The sequence below is a fragment of the Myotis myotis genome, unplaced genomic scaffold, assembly GCF_014108235.1.
Source record: "Myotis myotis isolate mMyoMyo1 unplaced genomic scaffold, mMyoMyo1.p scaffold_m19_p_1, whole genome shotgun sequence".
Classification (NCBI taxonomy): Eukaryota; Metazoa; Chordata; class Mammalia; order Chiroptera; family Vespertilionidae; genus Myotis; species Myotis myotis.
Genome location: NW_023416313.1, coordinates 93,543,747 through 93,568,572, shown reverse-complemented (window position 1 = coordinate 93,568,572; position 24,826 = coordinate 93,543,747). Strand labels below are relative to the sequence as shown.

Sequence of the window (24,826 nt, the reverse complement as noted above, 5' to 3'; positions counted from 1 at the left end):
AATTATGGCAGAAACCGAGAGAACAGAACATAGAATGTTAATACTAACATGTTAGGACAAGAAAAAAATAAGCATTTTTTTTTAATTGGCAATGCCTTCAGCTTTTTCAGAATTTTAGTGTCACTTTATTCATTTCTTTTTACTTTCTCCATATTTAAGAAGACATGGGGAAGAGAAATTAAAATAATTATCTGAATAAAAATTAGATCTGAGAATTAAGGAGTTGGTGTTGCCTGTCTAAAAATAGAAAGGGGATCTAGTATTTAAAGCAATTTTACAAGGAAGCTATAGACCAGTTAAATATGAATATGTGCAAATGAGCAGGAAAACATTTTAATGCCCTATGAAGAGAGATGATTATGCAGGTCTGATTAACCCAGGAATCAATAGGTACTGCCTGTCCTGTTGATCCATTAAAAGTTGAAACATTGACATTGGAAATGAAAGTTTTAAATTATTTTTTCTTTGAGGTGACTTTGACTACCATTCTATTTTAGGCCAATTATTTTGAACTTCTTGCTAATATTAATTAATATATACGGAAAAATTTCGCCTCATTTCCTTAAAAGATGATAGGTCACATTTCTATAACTATAATTTTTATATATTACCACACTATACCTGTTCTTGAGAATAAGAAATTTCTTTTCCCATATTTTGTTTATCCGTTCTGCTTCCTTCCTAAACCTGTAACAAATTTATAGATAGTTAAATTTTGTATTAGTTACAAATGAGTAGTTATTAATCATTATTTCCAGTACCTTTCTGTCAACATTTTTTCATTCTCCAAACTTTTCTTTAACATTTCTATTTCCTTCTCCAAAGTATGTTTCTCTTCAACCTTTCAATAGAAAATACATCACAAAGTTAATTACATGAACAATACACCCTGTTTCTCCATAAATCTGAAGTATTTCTTTGAGTATGTCAGGGTTATACCCCAGAATCATATTATGGAGGCAATCATGTCCTCTGACTCTTCATAAAACTAATTCTCGAAGATGGTGGCATAGGTAAACACCTATATCAATAAATGCAGAAAAAGCATTTGACAAAATCCAACACCCATTTTTATTAAAACTATTAGCAAATTGGGAATAGAGAGCATATCTCACATGATAATGACCATATATGAAAAACCTACAGCAAACATCATACTCAATGGACAAAAACTAAAACCATTTCCCCTAAGAACAGGAACAAGACAGGGATGACCACTTTCACCTCTCTTATTCAACATATGTAGGACTGGAAGTCCTAGTCCTTCAGACAAGAAGAAATAAAAGGCATCCAAATTGGAAAGAAGGAAGTAAAAATCTCATTATGATATTGTACATAGAAAACCCTAAAGACTCCACCAAAAAACTATTAGATTTAATAAATGAAGTTGGCAATGTAGCAGGATACAAAATCAACACCCAAAAATCAATGGCTTTTTTATACTCCAGTAATAAATTCTCAGAATGAGAAACTAAACAAGCAATCTTATTTACCATTGCAACAAAAAAATTAAATACTTAGGAATAAACTTAACCAAGGAGACAAAAGACCTATATTCAAAAAACTACAGGACATTGAAAAAAGAGATAGAAGAAGATATAAATAAGTGGATGAATATACTGTGCTCATGGATTGGTAGAATCAACATCATTAAAATGTCCATACTACCCAAGGCAATCTATAGATTCAATGTGATCCTTATTAAAATACCAACAGCATATTTTACAGATCTAGAACAAATAATCCAAAAAATGTATATGTAATCAAAAAGACCCAAAATAGCTGCAGCAATCTTGAGAAAGAAGAACAAAGTTGGAGGGATCACAATACCAGATTTCAAATTATACTACAAAGCCACTGCAATCAAAACTGCGTGGTACTGGCACAAGAACAGGCATATAGGTCAATGGAACGGAACAGAGACCCCAGAAATCAACCCAAGTCATTACTCTCAATTAACATTTGACAAAAGAGGCAAGCGCATACACTGGAGTCAAGACAGTCTCTTCAATAAACGGTGTTGGGAAAATTGGACAGATACATGCAAAAAAATGAAACTAGACCACCAACTTACACCATGCACAATAATAAACTCAAAATGGATAAAAGACTTAAATGTAAGTTGTGAAACCAGAAAAACCCTAGAAGAAACCATAGGCAGCAAAATTTCAGACATCCGTCATAGCAATATGTTTACAGATACATCTCCTAGGGCAAAGAAAACTAAGGAGAAAATAAACAAATGGGACTACATCAAAATAAAAAGCTTCTGGCCCAGCCAAGGTGGCTCAGTGAATGAGCATAGAACTATGAACCAGGAAGTCATGGTTCGATTCCCAGTCAGGGCACATGCCTGGGTTGTAGGCTCTATCTCCAGTAGGGGGTATGCAGGAGGCAGCCAATCAATGATTCACTCTCATCATTGATTTTTCTATCTCTCCTCTCTTCCCCTCTGAAATCAATAAAAATATTTAAAACAAACAAAAAAACACCACCACAAACAATAAAGAGTTTCTGCATAGCAAAAGAAACCATCAACAAAACCAAAAGGGAGAACATATTTGGCAATGATACATCTGATAAAGGATTAATATCCAAAATATGTAAAGAACTCATATAACTTAACAGAAGGAAGACAAACAATCCAACTAAAAATGGGCAAAGTACCTAAATAGACACTTCTCCAAAGAGGGCACGCAGATGGCCAAGAGACATATGAAAAATGCTCAAATTCACTGATTGTCAGAGAGATGCAAAGTAAAATGACAATGAGGTGTCACCTCAGACCTATTAGAATGGCTACCATCAACAAATCAATCAATAACAAGTGTTGGCGAGGATGTGGAGAAAAGGGAACCCTAGTGCACTGTTAGGGGGAATGCAGACTGGTACAGCCATTATAGAAAACAGTATGGAGTTTCCTCAAAAAATTAAATATGGAACTGCCACATATCCTAAGCAGCACGAAACACCAGTCAGAAAGAATGTATGCACCAGTATGTTCACAGCAGCACAATTCACAATAGCAAAGATCTGGAAACAGCCCAAGTGCCCATCAGTAGATGAGTGGATAAAAAAGTTGTGGTACATTTACAGCATGGATTACTATGCAGCAGTAAAAAAGAATATCTTACCGTTTGAGAAAGCATGGAGGGAGTTGGAGAGTATCATGCTAAGTGAAATAAGTCAGTCAGAGAAAGATAAGTATCACATGATCTCACTCATATGTGGAAAGTCACAAAATAAACTGATGAATGGAATGGATACAGAGATATGGAAGCATGGAACAGTGTGTGGAATCTTGGAGAGAAGTGGGAGGAGGGGGGACTGTAAGGTAACCAACCAAGGTCCTTGTATGCATATATGCATGGCCCATGGACACAGACAATGAGGTGGTAAGGACCTGGGCGGGGGATGGGAGCAGGCTGGTAGGGGTCAATGGCGAAATAGTGGGACTTTCTACAAGAAAGAATTATTTAAAAAAATAATTTACAGGGAATCAACAGTTAGAGTAGAGGATTCAGAGAATCAAATCAATGATTTGGAATATGAGTAAGCAAAAAACACCCAAGCAAAAGAGCAAAAAGAAAAAAGAATCCAAAAATATGAAGATAGTATAAGGAACCTCTGGGACAACTTCAGGCATACCAACATTTGCATTATGGGGGGTGCCAGAGGGGAAGAGAGAGAGAGAGCAAGAAAATCTATTTGAAGAAATAATGACAGAAAACTTCCCCTACCTGGTGAAAGAAATAGACTTACAAGTCCAGGAAGCTCAGAGAACCCCAAACAAGAGGAACCCAAAGAGGCCCACACCAGGACACATCATAATTAAAATGCCAAGGATTAAAGACAAAGAGAGAATCTTAAAAGCAGCAAGAGAAAAGCAGTTAGTTACCTACAAGGGAGTACCCATATGACTGTCAGCTGATTTCTCAAACAGAAACTTTGAAGGCCAGAAGGGAGTGGCAAGAAATATTCAAAGTAGTGAATAGCAAAGTCTTACAACCAAGATCACTCTACCCAGCAAAGATCTCATTTAGAATTGAGGGTCAGATAGAGAGCTTCACAAACAGGAAAAAGCTAAAGGAGTTCATCACCACAAACCCAGTATTATATAAAATGTTGAAGGGAATTCTTTAAAAAGAGGAAGAAGAGAAGGAGGAGGAGGAGGAGGAGGAGGAGGAGGAGGAGGAGGAGGAGGAGAAGAAGAGATAAAAATATGACTAAAATGACAACAAATACATATCTATCAACAATTGAACGTAAAAATCAAAATAAGTTAACAAGTAATCTAATAAACAGACTGGTGAGTAAAATAGAGTCAGAGGCATGGAACAGACTGATGAATCTCAGAGGGAAGTGGGTAGGGGGGTGAGGAGGAGATTAACCAAAGATCTTACCTATGGACACATGCAGTAGGATGGTGAAGGTCTGGAGTGGGGTGGGAACTGGATGGAGGGGGACAACGAGGGGGAAATGGGGGACATCTGTAATATTCTCAACAACGGTTTTTTTTTAAGAGGAAAAACACCAAACAAAACTAATTCTCCATCAAAGTCATTGCTACTTTCTAAGAATAACCAGCATCAATATGAAGAATAATTAGTGTAATAATAATGGTCATAATAGTCATATTATACCTGGACCACTGAGTATTTTAGATGATACTCAGGTTGAATTTTCGCCTCTTCATCTTCATGTGTCTCAACAGATTTATCAGTTGCAACCTGGAAAGGAAATAAACCAAGGTAAATATAGTGTGGGACAAAGTAGATTTACAGTTGTGAATACAAGAAACAGAGTTTATTCTTGTGTTATTATTTATTAATGTTTGTATTACTTTCCAACTCTAAACCTACCTTTGCCCTACCCTGTATAACATTTCAAATTAATGCATAAAGATGTGTCTTCTCTGTAGCTTAGAGAAAGGAAACTGAGATTTAAATATGTCAACCAGAGTCCCACAGGGATCTTCTCTGCCTTATCCAATTTATAAAGTTCAGTGTTTATATATTGCACTAGAGGTCTGGTGCACAAATTCGTGCAGGTGGGTTCCCTTGGGGTGGCCTGTGGGGATCAGGCTGAAACCAGCAGTCCAATGCTGCCTGCTGCTCCTGCCTGCCACTCCTACTCATCCCAGCTCCACTGCGCCTGCCACGGGCTCGTGCTCAGTCAGTCCCAATTGGGAGAGGCTCGCACCACAGCAGCAGCAGCAGCAGCAGCAGCAGCAGCAGCAGCAGCACTCGCCAGCCATAAGCCCTGCATCTGGCGCCCATCCTGAGGAGCAGGGCGGGGGCGGGGGGCGGGGGGAGGACACGATTGGCAATCTGGGTGAGCGGTGGGATCCCCTCACCAGCCTGGGATTCAGATCCGTGCTGCTGACGTTAGTGCAGTTTGTCAGCGTCCACCTGTCGGCTGATTTTATATCGTTCCTTTCTTGTGGAGCATCTAGGGAGGAGAAGTAGCAGCGGTGCCCAAGGCCAACTTCCAGGAGACCTGCTGCACTGTCAAGATCATGCCAGCAGTGCCGGTCCATCAGTGCCTGGCCTGTTCTCTGGAGATTGGACCTGCAGGCCTACTGAGAGAGTGAGTGGCTGCTGTTGGGCTGGTAGGCCACTGGGATGGGTCCATCAGCTGAGCTGCACTCCTGCTGTGGGAGCACACTGACCACCAGGGGGCAGCTCTTGCATTGAGTGTCTGCCCCCTTGTGCTCAGTGCGCATCATAGCAACTGGTCGATTGGTTGTTTGGTCGCTTAAGCTTTTATATATATACTAGGGGCCCGGTGCACGAAATTCGTGCACTTGGGGGGGGCGAGTGTTCCTCAGCCCAGCCTGCCCCCTCTCACATACTGGGAGCCCTCAGGGGATGTCCTATTGACGGCTTAGGCCCGCTCCCTGCTCCCCTTGAGGAGCGGGCCTAAGCTGCAGTCTGGCCTTGCTTTGTGGGAGGTGACCGGGCTGATCAGGGGAAGGAACCAGCCCCATAACCCCGCTGCTGCAGCCACTGCCAGTCACCGCAGCCACCAAGGTGTTTTCATCAACACGGACACCAGTCCCGTCACCATGAAAAAATGACAACTTTCTTTAGGCATTTTCAAGATGTGTCTTTCATATAATAATAATTTCTTTATTATTTTTTTATCCTCACCTGAGGATATGTTTCTATTGATTTTTAGAGAATGTGAAAGAGAACGGGAAAGACAGAGAGAAACATCAAAATGAGAGGAACACTTTGATTGGTTGCCGCCTGCATGAGCCCTGACCTGGGCCCTGGCCAGGGAGGAGCCTGCAACCTAGGTACATGCCCTTGGTCAGAATTGAACCCAGACCCTGACATCGGCAGGCCAAGGCATTATCCACTGAGCCAAAGTGGCTAGGGCAGGATATGACATTTCTTAGCCCTCCAGCAGCGGACCTTCATTTTTGTCACCAGGAGTGTGGTGAAAAATCCTAGATCACCGTTTTGGATTCTTATTACCCAAGTTACTAAGAATATTACCAGTGGCATACAGGGAGCTTAACCAATGAGCGGTCAGAAAAGGTGCTTCCTCTGTAGTTCACACCAATTGGCGGCTTGGCACCCCACCCACTCCCGCCCCAGGCTTGACGCCTCTGGCCCAGGCTTCAGGCCTGGGCAGGGGAACCCCATCTCCCCCGATCACGGGCACCACCCTTGCCCAGGCCTGATGCCTTGGCCAGAGGCGTCGACCCCCATCACCCTACAATCGCCAGATTGGCCCCTTGCCCAGGCCTGATGCCTCCGCCAGAGGTGTAAGGCCTGGGCAGGGGACCCCCATCTCCCTCCCATAGCTGGTTCTGCCCCCCGCCCAGGCCTGACGCCTCTGGCCCAGGTATCAGGCCTGGGCAAGGGACCCTCATATCCCCCCAATCACTGGCTCCGCCCCCCACCCAGGCCTGATGCCTCTGGCCCAGGCATCAGGCCTGGGCAGGGGACCCCCAGCTCCCACCATCCCCGGGTCCGCCCCTGCTACCCACAATCTCTGTCACCACCCCTGCCCAGACCTAAGGCCTCTGGTTGAGGCATTAGTCCTGGGCAGGAGACCCCCAGCTCCCCGCGATCTCACGCTCTGCCCCTGCCTAGACCTAATGCCTCTGACCGAGGCATTAGGCCTGGGCAGGGGACCCCCAGCTGCTCACGATTGCTGACTCTGCCCCTGCTCACCACGATGGCTGGTTCCGCCCCTGCTCAGGCCTAACGCCTCTGGCCGAGGCATTAGGCCTGGGAAGGGGACCCCCAGCTCCCTGCGATTGCAGGCTCCACCCCTGCCCAGGTCTAACGCCTGTGGCCAAGGTGTTAGGTCTATGCAGGGGACCCCCAGCTGCTCATGATCACTGACTCCGCCTATGCCTAGACCTAATGCCTCTGGCCAAGGTGTTAGGTCTGTGCAGGGGACCCCCAGCTCCCCGATTGCAGGCTCCACCCCTGCCCAGGCCTAACGTCTTTGGCCAAGGCTTTAGGCCTGGGCAAGGGACCCCTAGCTCCCCAGACTGCCGGCTCCACCCCTGCCCAGCTCCCATTGCCAGCTCCACCCCTGCTTCCCGCTATCACTGGCCCGGGTGTCAAAGGCATCCAGTTCTCCGATCACGGCTGGGGGGCAGGGCAAAGACGGCCCTTTGCCCTGCCCCCTGACTCTTAGCTCCCCCCTGGATTTCTGATCACCATCAGTGGCAGTGGGCTTCTTCCATCCTTTCCCTTTCGCCTCCCAGCATTGTGCCTACATATGCAAATTAACCTCCATCTTTGTTGGCGGTTAACTGCCATCTTAGTTGTCAGTTAATTTGCATATCACCCTGATTAGCCAATGGGAAGGGTAGCGAAGTTATGGTTAATTACCATGTTTCTCTATTATTAGATAGGATAGATTTGCAATTGGGCAATTATGGTCCATTAAGACCAACTTTCCCACTATAGTTTTTTAAAAAATACATTACTCTGTCATTATATAGTGATCAAATTTTACCATTATATCTTCTAAAAATGAAATGGGCAGTTATTACCTGTGAAGACATAAGCTTTAAAACAATCTTTTATTTTAGATGATACTCAGGGTGAATTTTTGTTACTCTCTCTGATGATAAGAGTAGATGGCAGAAAATATACTGCATATAATAATCTGCTTGGTTAGTTATTGCTGTATTCCAAAACAATCGACAGAAAAAGTGCCCCTTATTGCCACCACTAACTTCTTTAGTGGATTCTGTGACCCAAAAGTCCCTTGATCTGTTGCCCATCTCCATAGGGTAGGCTCTGCCAAGTGGCATCTGGAGTCAGGTATGGGAGTAGGAGTCAGAGAGTCTTGCAAAATAAAATAAAAGGGACCTCCAAAGCTCCCCCAAGCTATCAGAGGTGGAAGCTGAGAAGAGAGCTAGAGAAAGAGAAAATGGCTAGGCAAGACCACAGAGCTAGAGATGTGAATGTGTGGTGAAGCTGTAGCTGACCATTTGCCAGGGGTGATGTGCAATATTTAATTTGAAATAGCATCTTCGTGATATAAACTGTCCCTGTCAGTTAACCTTCTTCAACTTCCTCAAACTTACAAATGCAAAGTTGTCATGTAAGTGGATGCTTTTAGTAGAAATCACAGGACTGGATTGAATTCAGCATCTAATTAAACAAAGTGTGAACTGGGATGGCAAGCAGGGCACAATGAGACTCAGAATGTGCTTTAGTTCGGTGGGAGGAGCCCATTCACAGCGACAACCACCATGATACCATGGCATCTGCAGACACCAGAGGACACACTCTAGGCTACCACAAAGCACAAAATTGGTTTGACCCAAATTTATTTGTATCTGAAGGGACAGAGAGAACACAGCTGACATCAGCTACCACATATAAAAATAAAATTTTTAATAGCAGCCATAAAAAACTATAATTGGGTGCCTACTCTGTGTCAGACACTTCACATACACTAAGCTATTGACTTCTTCATTCATATTACCTTAGATTTTTAAATGATAATGTATGCACATATTTAAAAAAACTGCAAATAGAATAGTATGCATGAACATATAACTCTTACTTCCCAGAAGCTAAGGTATTGTTGTTTTCTTGTTTTTTAGTTTTTCTCATCGTTATCATTATAAATAAACTAGAGGCCCGGCGCATGAATTCATGCACCAGTGGGATCCCTTGGCCTGACCTGTGGTGATCGGGCCAAAGCCAGCTCTCTGACATCCCCTGAAGGGTCCCAGATTGCAAGAGGGTGCAAGCCAGGCTGAGGGACCCCACTGATGAATGATCGGGGCCAGGGAGGGTTCGTGGGAGGGTTCCAGGGCATGTCAGGCCCATCTCACCCAGTCCCAATTGGCTAGACCCCAGCAGCAAGCTAACCTACTGGTTGGAGGGTCTGCCCCCTGGTGGTCAGTGCGCATCATAGTGACTGGTTGAACAGTCAAACAGTCAGACACTTAGCATATTAGGCTTTTATTATATAGGATAATAGCCTTTATTGATTTGGGCTCCCCACAAATAAAGATTAAGATTTTAGAGCAGCCGTGGGCAAACTTCGGCCCTCGGGCTGGATCCGGCCCGTTCAGCTGTTCTATCCGGCCCGCGGAGCCGAAAGAGTGGAGGGTTCTCTTGCTCTCCCCTCCGCTCCTTCACCAGCAGCAGTGTTAACATGTATTAGTTCACACAAACACTCCATCCATGCTTTTGTTCCGGCCCTCCGGTCCAATTTAAGAACCCATTGTGGCCCTCGGGTCAAAAAGTTTGCCCACCCCTGTTTTAGAGCATTCATATTACCTTCCACCTTCTCTCCCACCTGCTTGTTGTTGCTCTTATAATGATTTTGATATATATAAACTTGTATACTTGATATATTAACTCCTCCCTGTGAAAATGGAAATTTATTTAGACTTTTATGTTTTCCCACATATTCACTCACCTAATTTCCAAGTTTTTAGAAGGAATGTTATTTTTATATTGTCAATGTCTATAAGATTGTTCTCTAACTATAAGTAAATCCTCCATGCTTTATCTACACATTGACTCTTAAAAACTGAAATCTAGTAAATAATATTAACAGTGTGTTTATGCAAATACCACTTATTACAGGCCTAAGTAATTGAAACTAGCCATAGAGAAGGAAGTGTAAACCTGTTACTAAACTTTGCCACTGAATAAAGTCTCTTCCAAGTGTTAGTTTAATGTTTCAACTTTTATTTTTTTCTAGCTTCCCTGACTTCTGAGTCAGACCTAGTTTCTCCCTTTTATTGTGTGCAAATCACCCTGCATATCTTGTTTTCTTTTCATACTTAGTTTTTAGCTGAATATAAGATTCATGGTTCAAACATTTTTTTTTCCTTTTGAATACTTTATTTTCTTGTAGCAACCACTGTTTAACTTTCCTCATAATTTATGTCTGCTATTTTACATTATTTCTGAGACTTTTTTCCACTTTAATTAATTAGATCTTCAGCTGTGTCAATTTTATTATTCACTCTGCCCATTGCTATTTTAAAAAATTTGTTACCTTCAATAAATTATTCTTTTCCTCAGGTTTTTTGTTTTGTTTTTCATAGCAGCCTGTCCTGCTTAATGGATAAAAGTTTCTCTTGAATGTTTTCCAAAATGTATTTATTTTTAAAGGTTGTATTTGTTTCCTAAATTAACTGTTTCCTACAGGGCTAATGGCTTTGTTTATTTTCTTTGTTTTTTAACTCACTAAATATTTGCTGAATTACTACTTTGTGCCAGGAAACATTTGAAGCACTGAAGATACAATAGAAAAGAAAACAGGGCTGAAGCAGAGAAAATATATTTGAGAGGAATTATGAAAGAGATAGAATTTAGGGCAATTTTGAGTGAGAAGAGAACTGCCTATAATTTCTTATATGAGCAACTAGATGGAGAATGGTACTATTCACTATGATAAGAAAAACTAATAGAAATAGGGACAATTTTGTGTGCTAGTTCTCTCTCTCTCTCTCTCTCTCTCTCTCTCTCTCTCTCTCTCTCTCTCTCCTCCTCCTCCTCCTCCTCCTGCTCCTCCTCCTTACTCCCTCCTCCTTCCCCCTCCTCTTCCTCCTTCACCTTTTATTAAGGAAGAATTTGGTAAATGCAGTTTCAGACACAGTTTGAGATACCCATGGCACAATCAAATAAAAACCCACAATAGGCAATTGGGACAAGGGCCTGGGATTTTTGACTGGGATCAGTTCTAGAGATAGAATCAGGAGTCACCAGCTAAAGACTAGAATAAGGGCATTCATGAAATTTATAGAAATGGAAAAGCATAAGGTCAGGGATAGAAGGCTGTGCTTGGGCACAGCTGATCTGTAGTTCTGATTCATCCCTGGCTGATAGAGTTCTCAGGACTGGCTTAATCCTAATCTGGGCCCTAACCCATTACTCTTACTTAGTTTTGTAAACTCTAACTCCTACTCCATCAGTTCCTACAGTCCCGGGGAGCTCTTTGGTGATCCTAGAACGACCCCAATAATTTTCCCCTTAGTTGTCTACACTATATCTCAAACTTCCTAGAGGAAACTGCCACCTACCACCACCAGTATAGTGACTGTCTTTCCAAGGCTCACATGACAGGAAGCTAATCAAACAGAAAGTCTAAGGCACAACAACACCAATTTGACAAAAACAACGTGAAGTCTTTTTTATCATTAGCTTCCTTGGCTTCAAAAACCTGGGGTCCCCGAGGTCCCTGAAGGCACGCACCTTTGGGGGCCATGCCACCTATTTCTCCTCAAATAAAGGGCATGATCCACCTCAAATGCCTCTCTCCCAGGGCACAGGCTGAGAGTGAGTTCACTGCCATCTGGTTCATAGGAACCTAGGGAATCACTGGGGAAAGGGCCACAAGCTTTGGAGGGCATTTGCCAGTATGGTAACAGAGAAAAAAATAACTCAAATTTGAAAAATTAATCCATGGAAAGTTAGAAAAACAAGTTGGTAAAACAAAATAAGCTTCCATGTAGAAAGACATTTATATTTATTTATTTCAGTATGTCCAAAGTCATATCAGTAATTGAAAGTTTATTAAAAAACAACTCTGTGTTTAAATTCACATATAGTAAAAATTTTCAAGGCTCCCTTTTCCTGACTCTCATAAAATGACGGCTTCTATGATAGAGATAAGACTGTGCTAAAGCATATTTTCTGTAAAGCAAACAATCATTCAGTCTCTCCAACAGACAATACTCTTCACAGTGATAATGACAAAGATAGCTTCTCTTTTCAGGGGGGAAAAAAAGCACCACAGTAGACGAGAGTGTTTGCTCTCTAGTTTGAGTTGAACTTTCAGCTTTGCTAGAGCATGTTATATTGGATACTGGCTCTGTCCACATTAAACTGTCATTTTGTTTTGTCAGCTGCTGACATTCCACTTTCTCTGGAACACACACGCTGGTCTTTATGTGGCTACTGCACTGACAGGTACAAATATTGGATGGCTGAACAATAGCTAGAGGTGGAAATGAACGGTAATATCAATATGAAAGTAGATAGCTTCCTAAGTAGGAAAATGTAAATGAACAATTATAAAGGTAATCAAAAGTTGTGATTAGAAATAATTTCTTACAAATATTTCTCACTTTCTTTTAAGTTTATATATATTTATAACTAAAAATTCATAAAATTAAGAAATGACATTTCTTTATAACAGAAGTTATAATTCTTAAATTTGTTTTCCATTTTAAGTACTTAACATTGTTTTAAATGAAAACATTTCATAAATATAATCATATAAATTAGGAATGAACAGCCAAGGTTTATTATAACAGAAGTACAATGATGCATATTAACGAACACAGAGCAACCATATTCCTTATCATGTCTTCTTTCTCTTTTTCCTTGTCAATGAAAGAGTCATTACATTCTGTCATTTCCTCTAATTTCCACAAACATACCTCTTCTGAAACGTTGACCATTCTTTCTGGCCTTAATGCCTCTTTCTCCTTTAAATCATATTACTATCAAAACAATCTTTCTAATGCATTCTGAAGGTGATCTTCTGTCTCTAAAACTTCATTAATCTTGACTTTTAATTAACATATTTTTTTCTTTTCAATTCCTAAGCAAACAACTCTTTTTGAACACCAGTAATGTGCCAGTGGGTGGTGGTTAGTGGGAGGAGGGAGTGACAAAGCCACATGAAGAGAGGAGAACTAGCCTCATGTCCTTATAATCTGGAGAGAAGAGGCTTGAAAATTAGGAACATTGAGACTAAAACATAAGGCTTTATGCAAGTGAGCACTAATCACTGTGTAGATCAGAAGTCAAAACAAAATATCTATCTACATATAACACTAGTAAATTTGCTTCTAACAAGAACATTAAGCTAGAGAACTTCTTAAAAAATATGACAAGGCTTTCCTCATTTGATGTACTTCAAGGGTGCTACTGCTCCCTGTCTGCCCAGGGCCTCCGAAACATTTTGGCAGGTGACTGAGCTATGAAGCCCTATGGAATCCAGGTTGATCCAGGCCATATGCAAACTTCAGGCATATCTTCTCAAAGGCCTGGAAGCCCACCTAAATCATTGTGGGGCTTGGCCTCTTCACCTGGCTCCAGATTATCTAGACTTTATGTTCACTGTGGGAAATCAGTATATAGAAGCAGCTTCGCATCTATGAAATTATTCAATATAAAAAAATTTGTAATCAGAACACTTCCAAGATGGAAATGCCCCTATTAAATATTATGAAGTCATTGTTTATAACAGCAATGGAAGAGAAACAGTATTTCAGGAAGGCACCGTACATTGATAGAAATTGGTTAACTAAACTGTGCTACTTCTATGGCGTGAAATACTGCACATGAGTGATTATATATATATTCAATGGTATTGAATGAAGTCCCCCATATCTTGTCGTATGTGCAAATCTTCATCAAGTTTTGTCTGAAAGGATTTTTACAAAGGATTTTTAATGATTATCTCAAGGTGGCAGATTCTTTCTTACTTTATTTTGGATAAGTATAAATCTGTTTTATATAACAAATTCAGATTTCTGGCTTTCACATAGGATGAAAAGAAATGCCATTCCAAGACTAACAACAAGAAAAATTCAGATACACTACAAAATGGCAACTTTTCTTGAACCTATCAGAGAATTAAAGTCACAACCAGGTGACCTGCATTCCAGGGGAGCGAGCCTTTCCAAGGGGAGTTATGACACATGAAGAGTCTTACCTACAGCAGAAGCAGTACCATCCCAGTAGCAACACAAGCAGATACAAAAAAAACAAGCTAAAATATAAAGAACTACTAAAGAGCATTATGGGCTAGGAGAGCAGTTTGAAGTAGCTGGGGGCACATGCTTATAGAAGAGTTCATGCTCACAGCTTCATTCACGGTTTCTTACAAGATGCTCATGAGAAAAACTGAGGGCAGGGCAGGAGGCTTATGATGGTGCAGGCTTGTGGAGGGGATCAGCTGCTGCTAAGAGAAAAGTATCTTCCCAAGCCCTTTTATCCCAGGAAACAAAAGACTTAAGTTCCTGGAAGAGGGGAAGCTAACCCTCTGGCCAATCAGACTCAAAGAAGGTGATCAGTGGAGAAGTGTTGGGCACCAAGCCCTACTCCCTTCGCAAAAGGCTGGGGAAAGCATCAGAACTCCTGCTTACATAGCACAGATAAACACATATGACAAAGGCGAAATAAAAGAAGCACTTTCCTCCTCTGGGTGAGGGGTTGGTGATGGTCTTATGCCTTAGAGACTGTGCTAATACCAACTGGAGTTTCCTAGAATTGCAGCAGGGATAGGAACACCTAACCAAGGTCAAGTTTAGGCATAAGGCAGAGGTAGACTGCCACAGGGAAGAGGGATAGGAATCCTGAGAAAGATCACCTCTAAGGGCCAAGCATATAGCACTTTCCAGAGACTGTCTTTTGATTAGAATAAGGAAAAAACCATCTCTCCCCTCACTTATGAAGTACTAGGCAATAGCAGTCTATTACCAAAGGAGGAACAGATACATAAAGAGAGAACCACTCTATGGTACAGGTGGACAGGTTCTGCTGAAAGCTAAGGGTGGAACAGCACACACTCCCACTCTAAACACATGCCTATCACAAAAGGAATATCTAGGCTGTGGTCCACTAAAATGAACCACAGCAACAAGCAAACTCACCTCAACACAACTTCTGGCTATATGGCTCAGTGCTTTATAGCCTGATATAAGAAGAGGCATGCCACCCTGGTTGGATGGCTCAGTTGGTCGGAGCATCATCTTGTGCACCAAAAAGGTTGTGGGTTTGATTCTGGACAGACATACACCTAGGCTATGTGTTTGAGCCCTGGTTGGGGAGCATGTGAGAGTCAACCTATCAATGTTTTTCTCTCACATAGATTTTTTTGTCTCTATAATCAATAAACATATCCTCGGGTGGGGATAAAAAAGAAAAAAAAGAAGCATGCCATTTCCAGGTATGAACACTATTTACTTCAGTCTCTATTAGCCTACACATGATGTCTGCCATTCAAAAAAAATTATGAAACACACAAAAAAGCAAGGAGAGAAGAACCTACTGTCAGGAGACAAAGCAATCAACAAAAAACAGATTCAAAGATGACCCAGATTTTGGAACTATGAGATGGGGACTTTAAAATAACTATAATTCAAATGTTCAAGAACCTAGACCAAGGGTGAATAACATGCATGATACATAATAGATAGGGAATTTCAGCATAGAGATGGAAAACATAAGAGTCAAATGGATCCCAGCCAGTGTGGCTCAGTGGTTGAGCGTCGACCTATGAACCAGGAAGTCATGGTTCAATTCCCGGTTAGGGCACATGCCCAGGTTGTAGGCTTGGCACACGGGAAGCAGCTGATCAATGATTCTCTCTCATTATTGATGTTTTTACCTCTCTCTCCCTCTCCCTTCTCTTTGAAATCAATAAAAATATATTTCAAAAAATAATAATAAACAAAAAACAACGCAATGGAAAAAAAGTCGAATGGAAATACTAGAAGTAAAAAAGACAATACCAAAAATGAAATATTTATTAGTTAGACTCATCAGTAGATTCAAAATTTCTTTGTTATACTCATCAGTAGACTCAACACAGCTGAGGAAAACAATCAGTGAATTTGAAGGTAAGTCAACAGAAATTCCCCAAACTGAAACAAAGAGGAAAACAAAATTCAGAATTACTAAACAGAACATCCATGAGTTGTGGGACAATATCAAACAGCCGAACATAGGTGCACTTGGAGTCTCAGAAGGAGAAGGGAGAATGGGGCAAAAGAAATAGTGGTCTAATTAATTGACATAATGGTCAAAGGCTAATAAAAGATGTCAAACCACAAATTTCAGAATTTCAAAGTTCACTCAGAAAAGAGAGAGAGAGAAACAACAAACACCCAAAGAACATTATAATTTAATTTTTGAAAAGCAAAGATAAAATTTTAAAGGCATTCCAAAGTAAAAGACACATTAGAGAAACAAAGTGAAAATTTACAGTAGATATTTTTTTGTCAAAAACTATGCAAGACAAAAAGACAATGGAATTACATCTTCAACGCATTAAAATAAAAATGTCAATCCAGACTTCTACACTTGGAATAGTTCTATCAAAAACAAAGACAAAATAAATTTTTTTTCAGACAAACAAAAGTTGAGAGAACTCTTTGTCAGCAGATCTGTACTATAAGAACTTGGGGGGAAAAAGTTTTTCGGGAAGGAGGAATATAATCCTACATGGAAACTTAGGTCTACATAAAGAAATGAAAGCTCCAGAAATGGCTTAAATGAAGATATCAAATGCAAATCTTGCTGTAATAAATTATATCAGTTATTGTTACATGAAAATATCTACAGGGTGTCCCCCCAAAATGTATATATACTTATCATACATTATTAATTCCAATGGGTTAAATCTGAAAAGAAAGAAACATCAATTGAGCTATCAGCTGTTAACGTGTATCTACATCTTTATTATTAAACTTTACAATTTTGTTTACATATGAAACTTTACAATTTTGAAAGGTACAACGTGTCAGGAACTTAAAAAGCTGTACTTTTGTTGGAAACATTAGAAAGACTATGCAAAGGCATTTAAATCAAGACCAATGGACTTGCTTATATGAATTTCATAGTGACTTTCTGGAGAGCATTCTATTAACACTCTCTTTATTGCTGAGACAAAACTACTTGGTGGGAGATTTCAAAAGGTACCTAGGATGGTACTGACTTCTTATTAATCTCTTACCAACCAGCTGCTTGGGTGCTTTAATCTGAAATCTTTCTTGTTTTCCTAATACTTACTCTTCTAGCTCTTCCAATGGTGGTATAAGAATCTGAAACCGTGTATTGAAATCTTTCTAAAGGTAATAAAAATTACCTTTAAAATGTGCTTATGACTTATTTAATGTAAACTAGATAGACATGCTACATATTTTAATCAAAATCCACTTGCATATTCTCAACTAGAGAAACAGACAACCAGAATTGCACTCTAGGTTGCCTAGACACATGCTCACCAATTCTGGTGGCATAAAACCAAATGTGGGTTTACCATATGCTCTCAACCCTCAGATTAACTGGACTCCATAACATGGGTTGTAGGTAACTTGTCTTTCATTTCTTGATATTTATATATATTTATATATTCAACAAAGGAATGAATCCCCACTTAATATTGATGAAGAGGATCCTCAATCTATTTTCAAGTGTTTTAAAAGCCTAAATAAAAGTGTATTTTAATTCTGTAAGGGTTGCACAAGCTCACAAAACTTAAGAACTCTTTAGATTTGGCTAGCACTAAATCAATTCAGTGATATATCATTGATTAAGTTTGAGCAGATATGCAAGTTATGGTAGGAGTAATATATAATACATGAGTAAATTTGAAAAAACAAATAACTTTGTTTTTGTTAATCCTCACCTGAGGATATATTTTTCCATTGATTTTTAGAAAGAGTGGAAGGAAGGGAAGAGAGAGAAAGAGAGAGAGAGAGAGAGAGGAGAGAGAGAGAGAGAGAGAGAGATGAATGTGAGAGAGACACATTGATCAGTTGCCTCCTGCATGGGCCCCAACCAGGTTGGGGATCGAATCTGCAACCCAGGTACATGCACTTGACTAGGAATCAAACCTGAGACCCTTGGGTGCACGAGCTGATACTCAAACCATTAAGCCACATAGGACAGGATCAATTAACTTTTTTGTTTTATTTAAGGTTTTCTTGATGAACAAGAAGGGATTACACTGAGGAGAAGAAAACAAAGGATATCAAATGAGGAAAAGTTTAAATACCACCCTTCGTGAAAATACATTCCTGAAAAAAAATTTATGTATTGTAATTTACAGAAACGTCCTTAGGGTTTGAGGAGAAAGCTGGGACCTGGAGACCCTAGGCCTGAAGAAATCAGGGCTGGGGAAACTAACAAGTTGCTAGTGTTGGATGCAAAAAGGGTAGATGACAGTCCAATGCCAGTGTCCAAAAGGGTGTGGGTACCTTGGGCTTGATTCTGGCCTTGAGTGTCAGCAGTTCTAAAATATAACTCATAGCATCAAACAACAGAATTAATCATGGCAATTAGGATGAGTGACAGCAGTTCAAAGTGTTCAGTCTTCTAGGAATAAGACCCAAGTCTGGGCAGTGTCAGGACTCTGGCCAAATGACTTGGTGTTCAAGACTGGCCTCAACTCCCAGTGGGAACTGGAGAGAAGACCACAGCTGAAACCAGGCAGATAGAATGAAGCAACACCAAGCAGTCGGGGGTAAGATGGCTGCTTTGTGTGCTCCCAAAAGTCAAGGATGATATTACATGTGGTCAGGACCTGCCATCTCACCCCATGACTGAAAATGTCTAAGGAAGACTAGAAATTGATGCAAATCTCAGATTTATCTTTTCCTGGTTTTTATGGTAATATCTTAGGATTTAAGTTACATGATACTGAAATATAAATAAAATTTTATAATCATCCTCCAACAAATACACAAGAGACAAAGTATAAAACCCTTCAATTGATTTTAGCAATACAATTTATTTGTGCAACAAGTATTAGATATTATTTTCACTAAAATATTTTTAGTTTCAAAAATTTTATTTTCCAAACACAAATGGAAAGTATTCAATTTGTCATCAAACTATTCAGAATAAAATGCGGTAGGAGCTGGTGCCATTTTGGGGCTCAGCCCATCTGGTTTTCCAGATGACCTAATAAATTTATAATCCCTTAAATATGCTATAGAAAGTAAAAGCCCCCTTTCAGTTGAATTTTAAATAGGAGATTTTCTATTTCAGTTCTCTGAGAACAGAATATAAAGTTGAACTCATTATAACGGTAAATGAAAATTTTGATTTCAAAATAAAGCAAATAATTGTAGTACTGGTATATTACTTCATTTACCTCTATATTTTAAAGTTATTCATAATATGAGATTGAGATACAGCATAAGGGGAAGAATTCTGTGTCAACACAATCTATCAAAATACAGTAAATATTCTTTGACAGCATCTGAAGACCATGCACGTGTCCAGAATGGTGCTATCGCTGTATTTCGGCACCACCCCCTGGGGTCAGATCAGCAATGAGCACAATGCTGACTTTGCCACAATGCTCTGTGGAACTATTAAGTGTCTGCTTTATCCAACCAAGCCACGGGAAAAAAGAATGAAACAATGAACAGGTTATATTATTTTCTTCTCAGGTGTCATTTATTTTAAACTTCATGTGCAATTTAGTCAAATAAAAAGGTTGTAGAGGAAAGGAATGGGAAGTTTCAGAAAGAAAGATTTTTCCTTCACCCAAGTAGCCTATGATATATATACCTATAATAATAACAATTCTATATCCTATAATAATAACTTTTTAAAAAATACTAACCTGAATTGTGACTATGGTCACAATTGCAAAACTATTGCAAAAAAAAATATTTCACCTAACAACTCTGGAATGAAAAGAATCATGTTCTAGAGCTTTAATTAAAGTCTCGTATCAAGTACAAATTGCTTTGTGTTGCATGCACTTTAAGAATGGGAACATAACTGACCTTGTCCCATGTCCCATTTCCCACAAAGAAGGGTCCTACTGCTTTCTGCGGATCTGAGCACACACCATATGTTCTGCCAGCATAGACCAGGTTACCCCACGGACGCTCAGAAATCTTCCAGGGAAGCATTCACTGGGTGCAACCTCAATTAACGAATTACCCTGGCTGGGGGGTGGGGTAGGGGGACCTGGAAATCCAATTTAACCTTGTTCTGTGAAACCTTAATGTTTGAAATGCTTTACAGATATCAAAAAATAAACTTTGCACAAAACACTGTCCAAATACAAATTTTAAGTTGTGAAATCGTTCATAAATAGAAATCAGACAGCAATGTTCATATCACGTTTTTCAGACTGGCTAAACACTCAGTTTATCACTGTGTACTCCAGAGTGAGACATGTGTGCTGTTCCCACCGAATGACACAGATTTCAAAAAATAAGTATGATTAATTGGATAAGTTAAATGACTGAGTTAAAAGTTCCTGCAGCAAGCTCTCCGTTTGGTCATTTACACGTGGTAGTATTATTAAACCTTTAAAGATCATTTTTAAGGTGTCCAACTACCTCAATATAATAAAAATATTTAAAAGAGAGAAACAGAAAAATTATAACCAGGGTGTCTATAGTTAACCTATGGTGAAGAATAGACCACATGGGAAGGTGATATAAGGGAGCCCTTATAGTAACAAAATTATTATTAACAACAAAAGTACATATGCTAGTAATAACGGTGAACTAGAAAACTACATTACGCTGTAAAATCAAGTTAATTAATAGAAAGATGGAATACCAGATTACGTCATCTCTCCCCTCCCCCAGTCCAATTTTCACTTATTGTTACACATTAACTTCAGAGTCTATCCAGCTAACAAAACGTACTATTATGCGTTGGCAACAGCAAGATAACCGTAATAGTGGTTAGAAGGAAAAACTGTTATCCTACGAGAAAATCCTATTGAAATGACATCTTCTGAGAGATCCTGTCTACCTTTGTCTCTCCTTTATTGTGTATGTTCCGTGAGGACAGGCAGTATTCCTGTCCCCTGTGGCAGTGATTTTGGAAACTCCATTTTGATGTGTAAATTAAGGAGTTTCTAAACTGGAATTCTAGGACTGACAGCCCTGGGCTTGCTGTGGGAATGGGGGCAGCTCCCCCTGCTGCTGTCATCTCCGGCTCCGGGACCCGTCACTCTGTCCAGTTGCTAACTCTGCTGGGCAGCCCTGTCCACATTCATCTCAGAGCCTTGATGCACAGAGCCGGCCCTTCAGCTTGATTTCTGGCAGCTGGAAGAGCCTTCTGGAACAGGATATGGGCTTGACCACAGGCTTACTAAGTCCAAGGCGTGGACTAGAGCCCCTCACCCAGTATGGCTGGTCTTTCTGCCCCGTCAGCAGGCAGCACCACCTACTCAGGCAGGGTTCTCCCTTGTTTGTGTCTTTGTTTTTTTGTTCTTTTGTGAATCAAAAACAAAAGCTTCCCAAGACCTGGATTCTAAAAATCTTACTTCTAGAACCCAAACATGGACCAGTCATGTGCCAAATTTTCCCCCAAATGTCATTCTCCTCCTTGAGAAATTACATTAGTTTCCAGTTGACTAGACTTCCTACAAAGTGAAAATATTTTTAGAAGACAATGCTTTTTCTCAACCCCTGGCCTCTCTCTACCTGTTGTCTCACTCCTCCGCTGGCTACGAGCAGTGAGCCATCTGCCTGGGAGTTGGCATGAGATGCCCAGATCTTTCTCTGCCCAGTGGAACAAGGACGACACAGACGCAGGGTTCTGCTCAGCCCCTCGTGCCTTGCGTGTTAGGGAGGCAGCTCTGCCCACTGTGGGAGCAGGAGGGAGGACATGGGAACATGTGGAGAAAAAAACTGAGTATGGGAATCAAACATGCAGGCGGAGAGACTCTTCATGAAGTGCTGTGCGTTGGCCAGGTGACTCACCAAGTGACTTCTGTTTCCTGAGAGCCAGTGTGGAAAAGGAGCCTTGACCAGTTACCCAATTCACAGTGCTCACAGGAAGGACCAATTGCTCAGAGAAAGACAACCGGTCCCATAACTAAGGGCAGAAGAAAGTTCCCCAAAAGACCACATGAAGGGAGGCATTGTGTAATGCCACGAGCAGTGCCTCAGCAACGTCCACATAACAAGCCAAGGTCGAACTGAACATCACAGAGCTACTTCTGGACATGCCATTTATGGAGATGAACTGTACTGCCGCAGACCCAGCAAAAGCAATTCTGATCATTGGGGAAGGGGCTGTGCAAACAGATGACAATAGAAGTTAATTCTTGCATGCACGGCTCTGATAGTGTGAGCCAGTCCCAGGTGTCTATTTAGAATACTACGAGCAAGCACTCTGAATACTTGCTTGTCCTTGAGGGAAGCTTCGTTAAGCTTCTGATAGCTATTGGGCAGTAATGAGTTAGAGATTATACAGCCTAGAAAGTGCTTGGCATATAGATTCTCCAAATCTTGCTAATTTAATAGAGATCTACGAAGCCTTACTGACTAAGTTAAATAAGCCATTGAGCTGAGGATAGCGGTGGCATCTTCTTGGGTAAGTTAAGGTACCTAACAAAGACATACTGGTGCTGAGAAAAGCACCCAGAGCCCCTGCCCAGATGTGTGCAGGGAGTCAAGAGAATCAGGTGTGTTGAGACTGGCGACCTTGTTGATGCTGGGTGTGAGGTATGATCGCGGTTTCGCTATTGCTAACAGCACAGGAGCCCCTGTGCAGAAGAAGGTGTCACAGGACGTGGCCACTGGAGCAGGTCTTACCTCAGAGTGCTTTTGCTTTAAAGACTTCCTTGAAGTCTTCCCTCTTTTTGTCTTAGACCCTGAAGTGCTGGGAAAAGAGGATGGCTTTATCCTGTGTTGTGAGGACCATGGCGAAAACGTGAGCTCTTTCCCCTTCAATGATCTTGAGCCCTGGCACACAAAAAGAACCAGCTCTGTTATTCTCACTTCCTTCTTCGGATTCGTGTCCCTTTATTTTCTTCCCTTGCCCTGAGCTGAAGTAGCAGAGTGGAAGTGTTCAGTCCCAAGGGCCTGGATCTGTTCTTGCTCCCAGTCCTGCAATCCCCCTCCAGGCCTAATTTAACTTGCAAATTAATGCTAGTGTACAAAGAATAACATACCTTCAGATCAATGGTTTCTGGAGTCACCTGGAAAAGGAGTGGAGTATGGTGGTAGCTTGAGGACTGTATCTTAGTAAGAAGGCAGGGGAACAGAAGGTAGGTGTGAAGGGACAGAATGTGGAGACAAGCCATTGAGCCTGAGCATCAGCACGCCAGGATGACCCCTTTCACTTATGCCAGGCCCGCTTTCTCCACTGCTTACACTCATCTCCTGGCCTCCCATTCACACTTCTTGCCTCACTGATAAGCATCTTCTCTTTCAAACTCAAGATGCCAAAACAAGAGAAGCACAGAAGAAAAGAAAAAAACTAAAATGCAAACCTTGCCACTTACGATGTCCCACTTTTTTCTCATTTCCATTTCTTCTTTATGTTTACTAACCTGTGAAATGAAAGGCCCATGTCATTTGGTATTGTTTGCAAAGATGAGAAGGGAGAATTTTCTATAAAACTACCTTTAGCAATGAAAGAGTAGCATCCTAAACCATGTGACTGCCAAAACTATTATGGGAAAATAAGTTACAATGTTGAATATGATTTAGAAGAGAAAATAAATTTGTACCTAGGAAGAAAAGCATTTAAAAAAGTGAACAGAAATAGACAAAATTGTAAGTATTTATAATTATTAGCATTTATCCATGGCTTTAAGCATAATAGAGATTATAGAGAAACATGCACTGTTTGCTGGTGTGGTGATAATTTGTTTCATATGTTATTAAACTAGCTATAGATCTCAGGCCTTATACGATTTTTTTTTGAGAAAATTCAGATAATTTAATAGTCAAACTTCAATAATGTAATGAACGTAATTTTATTTGTTTTAATTATTATTCTTTTAAACCCTCACCTGAGGATATGTTTATTGATTTTAGAGAGAGAGGGATGGGGGAGGGGGAGAGAGAACAAAATTATTGATGTGAAAGAGAAACATGGGTCAGTTACCTCCCATGTGCACCATGACCGGGGATCAAACCTGAAACTTAGGTATGTGCCCTGACCAGGAACTGAGCCTGCAACCTGTAGTTGTAGGGGATGATGCTCCAATCAACCGAGCCACCCGGCCGGGCAATATGAATGCGATTTTAATTCAGAAAGTCTAGAGACCCTCATGTAGTAGTTTGCAAAACTAAAGCACTGAGTTAACTTAATGGAATTTTAAGGTTGTTGCAGAAGTATCTGTACTTTTACATGAATTTAGCACCAAACACACCTTTGTGTGCGTGCATCCAACTGTGATGAGCCCATGAATGCCAAGTTGGTGGAGGCCCTTTGTGCTGAACAAGATATCAACCAAAATGAAATGGAAAAAAACAAGAAACTAGGGGAATGGGTAGCCTCTGTAAAATCAACAGAGAGGAAAAATCCTGTCAAGTGGTTGGTTGCAGTTATGTGGTGGTTAAGGACTTTGGCAAACAGTCTCAGGCAAAGGATATCATTGAGGCGTACTTCCATGCAAGAAATTAATACATAAACTTGGATTTTGTTTCTCAAAAAAAAAAAAAAAGTCAATTTTAATTTCTAGGCATTAAAGGCATTTTATTAATATTTTTTAAAATTGAGGTGTAATTGACACATAACCTTGCATTAACTGTTGTACATCAATATTTGTATTTATTAAAAAATCATCACCACAAAAAGTCTAGTTAATATCTATCACTACATAGTTATAATTTTTTTCCTGTAGGGACTTTTAAGATCTA

General features: G+C 40.5%; 1 protein-coding gene across 1 annotated transcript in view; it reads right to left on the bottom strand.

Annotated features, from left to right (window-relative positions):
* CUNH10orf67 (chromosome unknown C10orf67 homolog) overlaps nucleotides 1-24,826 on the bottom strand; it is a 107,381-nt gene that overhangs the window by 22,579 nt on the left and 59,976 nt on the right. The window contains exons 11-14 of the mRNA XM_036328118.1: nucleotides 23,449-23,508; nucleotides 4,644-4,730; nucleotides 762-841; nucleotides 622-687 (exon numbers count right to left, since the gene is read on the bottom strand). Of these exons, the coding sequence (XP_036184011.1) occupies nucleotides 622-687; nucleotides 762-841; nucleotides 4,644-4,730; nucleotides 23,449-23,508 (293 nt within the window). The remainder of the gene's footprint in view (nucleotides 1-621; nucleotides 688-761; nucleotides 842-4,643; nucleotides 4,731-23,448; nucleotides 23,509-24,826) is intronic.